Source organism: Setaria viridis, chromosome 1 (assembly GCF_005286985.2).
Source record: "Setaria viridis chromosome 1, Setaria_viridis_v4.0, whole genome shotgun sequence".
Lineage (NCBI taxonomy): Eukaryota > Viridiplantae > Streptophyta > Magnoliopsida > Poales > Poaceae > Setaria > Setaria viridis.
In genome coordinates, this window is record NC_048263.2 from 10,880,995 (window position 1) to 10,892,212 (window position 11,218).

Below are 11,218 nucleotides of genomic sequence, written 5' to 3' on the forward strand. Positions count from 1 at the left end.
AGCAACTCTTTCTCAAGCATGCCTAGCTAGGCTTCCCTCCCGATCCAATCCAGAAGCCATCACAAAATACATCAGCCATTAGGGCTGGTTGATGTGCCTAGTCACTTTATCTGGCAACAGAACTATGATCTAATTCAAGGGTGAATGAGTTTTTTTTTTTTTTTTGCAAAATAGAGATGGGTGAGGGTGATAGGACTAGGGGTTTATTCAAGTAAAATAGAGGGATTTTTTTATAAATTAATATGATGGTTGGAAGAAGCACTCGTCCCTTTAATATTATATTATATAGATATTATCTCCTCCATTTTGATTCAACTGTTCAAGCAATGCCCAATTTATTTAGTAATTTAAAATCTTAATAGTAGTCTGTCAATAACTCAAACATCAGATAGACCAATGCTCTCATATTATTTATGTTAGTAGCACTTGTGTGTTCTAAAAATTTAATGAAACTAGCAAGAGGAAGAAATTGCACACGAGATTCATATTTGCCAGAAACGCTCTATGGGACCGGTTCAATAATGTCTCCTGGAAATCATGTTTGTAGTGTAGTAATCACTTGATGCCTATGAGGCTATTCTTGGTGCTAGTTTCATTGGGATTTAGTGCACATTAAATAATATAGTGATGCAGCAGTTAATTTAATTGGTGATATGGCAGAAAATCTAAGAGGAGAGAGAATGAAAGGTCAACGCTTTCTTCTCATGAAAATTAGAAATTATGCTTTCCTCCCATTGTCTTGAAATACAGGCATTATAGAGATTTTCAGGACAGATTAGTAGAAGTGTCAAAAAGACGTATGTACCCTAAGTTATACATGGGGAGTTATGATGTTTGTATATTTTAATGAGATAATAAGGAAACTAATTCACCAATCAGCCACCCTTATTTCAGCAATTCCGAATGAGCAATCATCCAAATATTGTTATGTATTCAGGGTTTGTAAGTAAGGACAAATTCTGAACGTTAGGATGTCTTGTATTTAGGGATGGAAGAGGTATGTGATCATGAACAGTAACGCTATCTTCTCATGGAGATCGGAATAGAAAATAAACAAACAATAATAGAAAGAATCTACGAAACATCAAAGAACTCCGTTGTTTTCGAACCTCTTCTAAATGGTAAAATGTGTCCCCACAGCATTCTAAGAGATATTTTAGCGAATTCGACGCTTCATTGACACAGAAATCTATAGTATTAATTTCGTTCAGAAAACCATGAAAGCTAATATTTCAGATTTTCAGATCAACACATCTTGCTTCTCGACTAGTCGAAGAAGCGTAGTCTGATAAGCTCTTCAGGCTTGTGAGCAATTGGATGAGCTCCTGAGCGCTGTCACCATCGCCAGGAAGTTCTCGTACGACGACCCGCCGGGGCTGGTGGCCGCCGCCGCTTCCGTCTTCCACCTCGCCACGTTCCTCCGCATCTCCCCGCTCGCCATCACCTCCCTGACACGTTCAGCGACCTGCTCCCTCCTGACCTCCGCGTCCAGCCGGACGCCGATGCCCCATGCCTCGCATGCGTACCTGCAGTTGGTGTACTGGTCGGCGAACCCCGGCCAGCACGCCATCGGCACGCCGGCGGCCACGCTCTCGCACGTCGAGTTCCACCCGCTGTGCGTCAGGAAGCCGTCCACGGCCGGGTGCCGCAGCACCTGCTCCTGCGGGCACCACGCCGTCACGCGGCACCGCCCCGCCGTCTCGGCAGTGAACGCCGGAGGCAGCGCAGCGAGGCCGCCGCCGCCGCCGCGGACGAGGTCGTCCCTGATGGACCAGAGGAACGTGTGGCCGCTCGCCGCGAGGCCCCACGCAAACTCGGCCAGCTGCTCCGGCGACAGGACCGTGTGGCTGCCGAAGTTGACGTACACGACGGAGCGCGGCGCCTGCGTGTCCAGCCACGCCAGGCACTCGGCATCCTGCTTCCACAGGCTCAGCCCGGGCGAATCGTCGCCATCAGTGGAGTTGTCGTCGGTGGCGGCGGCGCCACGTCGCAGCAGGGAGCCCAGGGTGCCGATGGTGTAGATGCGTGGGTACTCAGCACGGAGCGCAGCGAGAACCTCGGCCTCAAGGCTGTCGAATGTGTTGAGGATGAGAGCGCCGGCCTTGGAACAGTTGTTGGCCTCTGCCTCTATGAGCCGGAGGCAGAAGTCATCCGGATCCGTGGTGCGGAGGAAGCTGGACAGGTCGCCGAGGTTCATCGGCGGCATGCCGGGGATCCAGTCGATGACCGTCGTCTCGACGTAGCCGTTGGTCAAGTAGCTCTCATCTTTGAGTGGCACATAGCCTCTCCCCTCGAGATCGCGGAGCCTCATGTCGGCCATGAGCGAGGCGGCGCTGGTGGTCCAGAACACCATGGTCGGGATCCGGAGCTCCCGCGCCACGCCGATCGCGAAGCCCATCAGCATGGTGGCCAGCACGCACGTGACACGCGGCACGCCGGGCTCGTCGCCGTTGAGCCTCTCTACGAGGGCCCTGAAGGGCGCCGCGCAGCGAGTGGTGATCGACAAGGCGAGGCCGGTGCCGTAGTCCTGCTTGCCGCGGTCCGCCTCCGACAGACCATCCGGGATGGTCTCGAAGCGGAAGCCCTCGCGGCCGCGCACGGCGCCGGCGCCCTCGGTGTCCTGCACGCGGCGGTGGTTGTGCTCGGTGTTGACGAAGGTGACGTAGGCGCCGTGGCGGTGCAGGAGCTTGGCGAGCTGCAGCGCCGGGTTGACGTTGCCGGAGCCCGGGTACGGCACCACCACGACGTGCGGCCTCGCCATTCTCGGTGCGGCTTGATTGTCTTGCCAAATCGGAATAATAAAGTGGCCGCCGGAAGGTTGAGTAGGAGGATCACGTACCGAGACCAGAGCGTTTGCGCGATCGAGATTCGAGAGATGCTCTGTGTAAAACATTGGCTCATTGCTGTATTTGACCATCTGGGTTGCAGTTGCAGTCTTCCCTTACCAACTAGACTATTCATTCGTTCCTACAACTATACTAGATAGTTTGTTAATTCTAAACTTGGATGAAGTACTTTTTATCCTGATAAGAAAGTACAGTCACTCATCGGGAACGACGGGATCATCGATCCATTTCGAGCCCTCCAATGCATTTTACTAGGTGGCACCCAGCGGGCTAAACCACACTCATCACGACCCCCACAAAGGAGTCGTCAAAAGCATGTGCCTATGGCCTATGAGTTTCTCCTTCAGATTGTTGAATCTGCCTTTGGATTATGGATCGTGGGAAGCTGGATTATAAAAGCTGAGAGTTCAAAAGCTGGTACCTGTTTCGCAACTTAGAATCTTGGTAGTAGTAGCTTAGATTGTTGAATTTGAATGTCAAAAAGTGTATAATTGCCTTAATTGTTCTTGGCCGGGGCTAACTAGATAGAGTCAACTGAGTAGTGATTAGTTCGTGGGTAGTTTGATGTGATAACAATACTTATTCCAGAATCCAGCAGTCTGGGTTTGAGACTTTGAGTATATTGTGAGATTGTTACAATCTCAAACCAAATGTTGTGTGCTGTTTTGTTATTACTACCTCCGTTCGTGAATGTTTGTTGTTTCTGACTTGTGTGTTGTAGCGGAAACAGGCCAAACTTCTTGGTCGGAATGTCATTTAAAAAGGAACGGAGGTAGTACTTAAACATTGCGCTAAGTTTCGGCAGGAGTACAGCATCATCCACACTTTCACTAACATGGTCGCATGAATCACTGGAGTTCAAGAGTGCAGACTGCAGACAAACATTAACACATCTTGTGTCTTAAATTAGCATAGGATGAAAACTAGAAATCTGCCCGCGCTCTTCAGGCATCGGGGTTGGGTGATGAGCTGCACAGAGTTCTGACCATGCTCAGCAGGTTCTCATACGACGATCCACCGGGGCAGATGGCCGCCAACGCCTCCGCTTTCCACCTCGCCGCGCTGGCCTTTATCTCCTCGCTTCCCATGGCCTCCCTGACGTGCATGGCCACCTGCTCCCTCCTTACCTCCGCGTCCAGGCGGACGCCGACCCCCACACCTCGCAGGCGTACTTGCAGTTGGTGTACTTGGTCCGCGAACCCTGGCCAGCACACCATCGGCACGCCGGCGGCCATGCTCTCGCTCGTCGAGTTCCACCCGTTGTGCGTCAGGAAGCAGCCCACGGCCGGGTGGCGCAGCACCTTCTCCTGCGGGCACCACGCCGTCACGCGGCAACGTGCCGCCGTCTCGGCCGTGAACGCCGGCGGCTGGCCGCCGCTGCGGATGACGTCGTCCCTGATGGACCAGAGAAAATGGTGGCCGCTGGCCGCGAGGCCCCACGCGAACTCGGCCAGCTGCTCCGGCTTCATCACCGTGTGGCTGCCGAAGTTGACGTACACGACGGAGCGCGGCTCCTGCGTGTCCAGCCACGCCAGGCACTCGGCGTCCTGCTTCCACAGGCTCAGGCCGGTCGAGTCGATAGAGTCGCCGTCAGCGGCGGTGCCGTGCCGGAGGAGCGAGCCCAGGGGGCCGACGGTATAGACGTGGGTGTACTCAGAGCGGAGGGCTGCGAGGACGTCGGCGTCAAGCTCCTCGAAGGTGTTCAGGATGAGGGCGCCGGCCTTGGTGCAGTTGCTGGGCTCAGAGTCGTCCGGGTCGGTGGTTCGGACGAAGCTCGAGATGTCGCCGAGGCTGATCGGCGGCACGCCGGGGATCCAGTCGACGATCGTCTTGTCAGGTAGCCATTTGTCAGGAAGCTCTCATCTGTATGCCGGAGTTAATCAAGTGTTTGTGGCTGATGAACTACAGAAGCAAGATTTGGGTGCTTACCTTTGAGTGGCACGAAGCCTCTCTCCCGGAGGTCCCGCATCCTCATGTGCCGTGCGCCATCAGCGAGGCCGCGCCGGCGGACCAGAACACCATGGTCGGGATCTCGAGCTCCCGCGCCACGCCCAGCGCGAAGCTCATCAGCCCCGTGGGCATCACGCCCGTCACCGGCGGCACCCCGGGCGTGCCGTTGAGCCGCGTGATGAGGTCCCTCAGCGGCGCGGCGCAGCGCGTGGTCGTGGAGACAGGCTCCGCCCGTAGTCCTGCTTGCCGCGGTCGGCCTCGGACAGGCCGTCTGGGATGGCCTCGAAGCGGAACCCGTCGCGGCCGCGCACGGCGCCGGCGCCCTCGGTATCCTGGATGACGCGGTGGTTGTGTTCGGTGTTGACGAAGGTGATGTAGACGCCGTGGTGGTGGAGCAGCTTGGCGAGCTGTAACGCTGGGTTGATGTTGCCGGCGCCCGGGTACGGCACCACCACGGCGTGCGGCCTCGCCATTCCCGATCCACGATCCATCACGCTCCCCAACAGCGTACTCCAGGGCTTATCCTTATCTAGCGAGGTAACGCTACCAGAAACCTTAAATTTGCCGAGTGTTTTATATTTACCGAGTGTATTCTCTCGGACACTCGGCGAACAAGTTCTTAACCGAGTGCTGCGCTGAAAACACTCGGCAAAAAAAAAACACTCGGAAAAGAGGAGGTTTGCCGAGTGCCAAATAAAGACACTCGGCAAAATAAATAAAATATTTTTTCTGGAAAAGAAGGCGAAGAAAAAAAATTGAATTTATTTTTTGCCGAGTGACCAGACCTAGGACACTCGGCAAAGAGATTTTCCCGCACCGCCCGGCCCCTCCTCCAAATCCTCGCGCCCGGCCCCTCCTCCCTCTCCAACCGCCGCCCCAGCCCCTCCTCTTCCTTTCTCCAGCCGCCACACCGCCCTTCCCCTCCTCTCCCTTTCTTCGGCCGCCGCCCCGCCCATCTTCCCCGGATTCGACCAGATCCGGCCGCCGCACCGCCCCTCCTCCCCGGATCCAGCGGGGACCTCGCCCCTCCTCCCTGGATCCGGCGGCCGGGGCCGCCCCCTCCCTCCCTCCCTCCCCCAACGGCGAGATCCAGGGAGGAGGCTCGGCGACAGCGCACCCCAGGCGGCAGAGGGGACGGCGCCGTGGGCTAGGGGCGAAGGGGACGACGGCGCAGGCCAGTGGCGGGGCACGTGGTGGCGGCCGCGGCAGCGTGGTGCGGGCGGCGGTGGCGTGCTTGGTGGAGGTGCGGGCGTGGCTGGCGTGGTGCAAGCGGCATAGGAGGTGGAGCCGGCGAGGAGGCCGACTTGATGCTGGCGGAGCAGGATATGGTGGTGGAAGCCGGTGGTGGTGGCGACGGCAGAGCAGGATGTTTTTTTTTCTTAAAAATAGTTTGCCGAGTGTTTTTAGGGCACTCGGCAAAGTTTTCGCCAAGTGCCTAATGATTGACACTCGGCAAACAACTCTTTGCCATTAAACTCTACACCGAGTGTCGTTTGCCGAGTGTTACACTTGGCAACCGCTTTTGTAACGACTTAGGTTTTATCAGTCGAGTTAATCTTAAGACAAGTCCCTAATCCGGTTGATTCAGCTTTTCTCGAGCCATATCCGCTAAAGTCCAGTTATTAGCCCAACCCCTGAAACCCAACAAACAACAGCTTTTCTCTAAGTCCCGAAACAAATGTCTTCCCAACTTTGGGAGAACCAGAGACCGGAGGATGGACCCAGAAACAGATCCCACGGATCTCTCGGGTCAGGTGCGCCAGAGCCAGTGTGCGCCCTGTTTCAGAGCCTCTCCACCGTGTGGCTTAGCGTCCCTAACGAGCACCGCCTCGCCCAGTCGCCAGCCATGACAAGATGGATCAGCGCGCCTCCTCCCCAATCACGCACGGAAGCGCCCTGCAGCCCTTTCCGCCTCGTCTCGTCTCGCCCGCAACCTCGCCGGCCGCGCCAGGCGCCGTGTCGCCGCTGCGACCAAGGATTGGCCGCTGCCGCGCCAGATCGCCTCGCCTCCCGCGCACATCTCCTCACCGGATCCCCGGCCGTGTCCCAATGCCTTCCGGCTTTTCCGTCGCCCCCTCAGTTGTGCTGCCCACGCGCGCGCCCCGTAGGAGTATGTCGTTACACTACCATTGCAGCAAGAGCACGAAACCAGGACATAGATCAAACTGAAAACTCGCATATCTCCATATGCACACATCCCGAATCCAAAACTAAACAACCTGGCTCTGATACCACTGTAGGGATACGAGGTAGGCTACTCTAGTGCAAATCAAAATTTCTACCGCGTAAGACCAGGAAGAACTGCCGTATAAGGATCACGGGATTACCACTCGACGCACTACTGGTACGGAAGATGTAGATTTGTGTCGATGCAGCGACGACGATCAACGTAGTCATACGTAGTCGATCACGTCAACATCCAGCAGCTCCTCAGCAGCTCATCCACGTGCAGCAAGATCGCCCTCGTGCCGCGGCTCGTCGTCGGCTCGTCGTGGCTCGTCGGCGGCTCATCCAAGTGCTGCAGGCGCAACACCTCTAAGGTATCCACATGTGCAGGGAGGAAGCGTCGCAAGCCGGACTGCTAGATCCACGAGTTGCAACAGGCGAGGGCGTGGGAGGCACGACAGATGTGTTTCGCCAAAAGGTGTAAACACTAGGGCGCCCCCACCCCTCTATTTATAGAGGTTCCTAACGGGCCTCTGGGTCCGAGGCCCATTAGTACTTCTAAACCTAATCCAACTTGGATCACATCCGAATTGGGCTTCCAGCCCCTTAAGTGTGTGACCCTATGGGTTCGGATACGTATAGACATGGCCCGAGTACTCCTACTCGGCTCAATAGTCGGTAGCGGCCTCTAGCAAGACATGCCAACTCCTATACGCACACGAAGATCATATCAGACGAACTATCACAACATAATATACATGCTATTCCCTTTGCCTCGCGATATTTTGTCTAGCTTCAAGCCGACCGCTCTTTCTCGATCCTGTGATTCGGAATCCTTTTGTAGGTTAACTCTTAACCGTACGTAGCATGGCCATGCATTTTCGGATCCGATCACTCGAGGGGCCCAGAGATATCACTCTCAATCAGAGAGGGGCAAATCCCATCTTGATTGACCATGTCTCATAGCATGCTTCTTGACAAACCCAAAAGCTACCTTTATAACTACCTTGTTACGGCGTAGCGTTTGATAGCCCCTAAGTAGGTCGATCCACATCTTGAATACATGCGACAATCTCAGGTCTAAGGACAAAGCGTATATGTTGTTTAAAGAGAGAACTACTTCTCGTGTTGGGTCAGTCCTAGCACATGTCTCCACATGTGACCACATTATTAGTTCAACATCTCCATATCCATGACTTGTGAAACATAGTCATCAACTAATACATGTGCTAGTCTAATATTCATGTGTGTCCTCACATGAACTCCGACTAGGGACAACTTTAGAATAACCATACAAGTAAAGAGTTTCACATACAATTCACATAATTGCAAATCAATTCAAGTAGCCTTTAATGGATATTCAATGAACACAATATACAAATCATGGATACAAATGGAATATCATCAGCTCTATGATTGCCTCTAGGGCATACCTCCAACAAGCCGTGCCGCCACCCCCCCAATCCGCCGCTTAACGCGACCAGACCCGCGCTCGCCATCACCAATCCTTCCTTTCGGCAAAGCCGCGCCTGCACAAACTCTGTCTCCAGTGCCCAATGACCGAAGACCCTATCCCTAAAGCTCCGCTTCGCCGGCCAATGGAGGTGTCGACCAATCGCCGCCACGGCCGAGCACTCCATCCTCTTCGACCTAATCCTCATGCTGCCCGAACTCCTTCTCTTCCATGCAGCTATAAAAGGGAGTACCAGAGCCTCTACCGGAGTTCCCTTCGCCCTCGCTACCCTTGCCGCACCTTCCTCTATTCGCACTCAAGCGCTGCTGCATAAGCTCTTGAGGAACTCCCCCTCTACGCTCAACACCCACTTTTCCCAACCCACCAGCCGCTTGTTTTCCTCCGCACGGTGCTAGAGCTTGCTTGTTGTTGACAAGGAGCACCGCCGCCGCCGGAGCACCGCCGGACCTCGCCGCCGCCCAAACCTTAGCGCCTTAAGTCTTTCCGCCTGAGTTTGTTCTTTCCCGACCCCAAAACTTCACCTTTCCCGACCCCTTTTTTATCTCGCCCGACCCCTTTTCCGCCTCGCCTGAGGGCTCGGCTGTATCCTTTCTTTTGACCAAGGGTATCTGTGTAAAATTTTGAGGACTTCTCTGTATTAAGTCTGAGGACCCCGGTACCGTTATTCCTTAGGTCTGAGGGTCAGATCATAAGTTTTTCCCAATCCGACCCTTTTATCTTGTTCTCTATCACCTGAAGTTGGAATTTCACACCTTTCCTGTAGTTTTGCAACAAGTTTCTGGGTTAAAGCTCGCAAGTGTTGTTGAATAAACCGTCTAAGTGTTTAACCCCTGCATTGCATTTCCGTGTAGAACTAAACCTCGCCGATGGCACGTACGAGCTGCACCCGGTGCTAAAAGACGGAGTGGTAGCTGAGCTGCCAACCGAAGGAGCTGAAGCAGAGCACCCAGAAGATCAGTTTGCCTCCACCCCGCTCGAAGGGAAGCCCCAGAGCATAACCCAATCTTTCTAAACTTGTGCATGCCTTCACTTGTATGTATGTGCATTTACGTTACAGGAGTTGTTTGAAGCCATAAGTGCATGACTTAGTTCCCTTGATCTGAACACTAGTATGATAAGTCCGAGTAGTTGCAATGCTTAACAGGACCCGGTAAAAGTCGAGTGATTCCCTGTCACTCACGAGTTATAGGAGTTGCTTGTTTTCCTTCTGGTTACAACTATAAAGACGGTGGACGGGGCAGGGCCTTGTGAACTCTTTTGGTGGTCGGTGGATTGCCCCGTCTGTCTACTTGAAATTGGACTAAGGTCAAGATGTGATAGTGTTCGTGATCAAGTGTTTGAAAGTACTAATCTCATACCTAGTATGGGATTGGGAAGCCTAGTACCTGATTGAACCTGGACGTGAGCGGTCCGATCCACTGTCTCTGGAACGGAGTTTTCCCCTGCGGCCGCATGTGGTGGCAAGTGTGATCACAGAACGGCAGAGGCCGGGTCTGTGGAACATTGCACCAAGAGAAGTAGGCCCGAAACGGGTTAGGGGATCGATGGGATGGCCGACACAGGAAACGACCCTCGGTGGTGTGTGGATGTCGTGAGATTAGGTTCGCCATGCATGGTTAAGAAACTCGAATCAATTCGTCTGCCTCTCACAATTTGAGACTGCTTGATCGCTATGCTACACTGCGTAAAGATGAAACAGGATGATGACACGAACTTGATGCTTGTAACTATGTTTGTTAGCATAAGTACCAATGTAGACGGGTTAACAAACTTAGAATCGGAGCTAAAATATGAAAGTAAGGACCTACTATAGTCGCTTTTGGCAAAACAAACCCCTCAGCCAAAGAGCCTTGCATGTCTAGAAGTTGGTAGAGTAGTTTCCCACTGGTCAGTTAAGTCTTGTTGAGCTTAGTAGCTCAGCCTTGTCTGTGGCATCTCTTTCAGGTGAAGTTGAAACTTCTGAGTGTGCTTCTGTTGGCACTTGGCCGCCCAGCTTCCTCCTGGGTGGAGGGTCGAGTGGGTTCCCTCCTCGGACGGCAAGGAAAGGGATCACTGATGTCCTGATCAGCCTCTTCAAGGACACCCGACCCGGCGCTAGCTTCTGCGATTTATCTTTCCGTTGCTTTTGAATCTTGTTAAAACTTTGATTTTTGAACCAGTGTTGTAATAAAATTTGTACTTGTTTAAGAGGTTGATCTGTTGTATTCTCTGGAACCACTCACCTTCGTGTGAGCTATGCTAACTCGGTCCTGTAAAGTGGTTTATCGGATGAAATCCGATGGTTCGCGAGTTAACTTGATTAAAGCATGTGAATCGCGTGTTAGGTGACTTAAATGTGCTTTAGTTAAGTTAATCCGAGGTGTTCCGTCACAGCTTTGCCGAGTGCCCCTGGCACACGGTAAAGCCCCTGTATCCTGTAGTGTAATCAAATGAAATGGTTGGCATCAGGATTGACTTCACATTTGCTGCCGTCCTATCGATTGTAGCTTTTGACTATCCAATTTGAATCCATTTGGGAGATTAATGTAAAGAACTAACGGTGCAGTTGGCGCGCTTGTAGAAAACTCCACCTTATCCCAAACAAAGGAACTATAGTATTAAGCAAGACTGTGACGTCTTTCCGTCTACAGTTGGTGCTACTACATTGGCTACTGTAGTCATCGATCTCAACCAAATTCTTTTTTAGATTAAGGAAATAAATCTAATCTCAGCAATCAACATTTTCAAAGCTTACGACCGAGGAGTAACCGAGCACTTAGGCCCTGTTTGGCATGGCTCCAAC

At 53.1% G+C, this 11,218-nt stretch overlaps 1 protein-coding gene and 1 pseudogene across 1 annotated transcript; both read right to left on the reverse strand.

Annotated features, from left to right (window-relative positions):
• Positions 1–1,079: 1,079 nt before the first annotated feature.
• On the reverse strand, positions 1,080–3,074 carry LOC117864472 (7-deoxyloganetin glucosyltransferase). Its single transcript, XM_034748592.2, has one exon. The coding sequence runs from the start codon at positions 2,915–2,917 to the stop codon at positions 1,298–1,300; it is 1,620 nt and encodes a 539-aa protein (XP_034604483.2). The 5' UTR covers positions 2,918–3,074; the 3' UTR covers positions 1,080–1,297.
• Positions 3,075–3,652: 578 nt separating this feature from the next.
• Positions 3,653–5,301, reverse strand: LOC117864480 (7-deoxyloganetin glucosyltransferase-like; annotated as a pseudogene).
• Between the last annotated feature and the right edge of the window lie 5,917 nt (positions 5,302–11,218).

What these genes read in the sequence shown, in the direction of transcription:
- LOC117864472 (XM_034748592.2), bottom strand. Translation starts at nt 2,917, where the DNA reads ATGGTCAAATACAGCAATGAGCCAATGTTTTACACAGAGCATCTCTCG.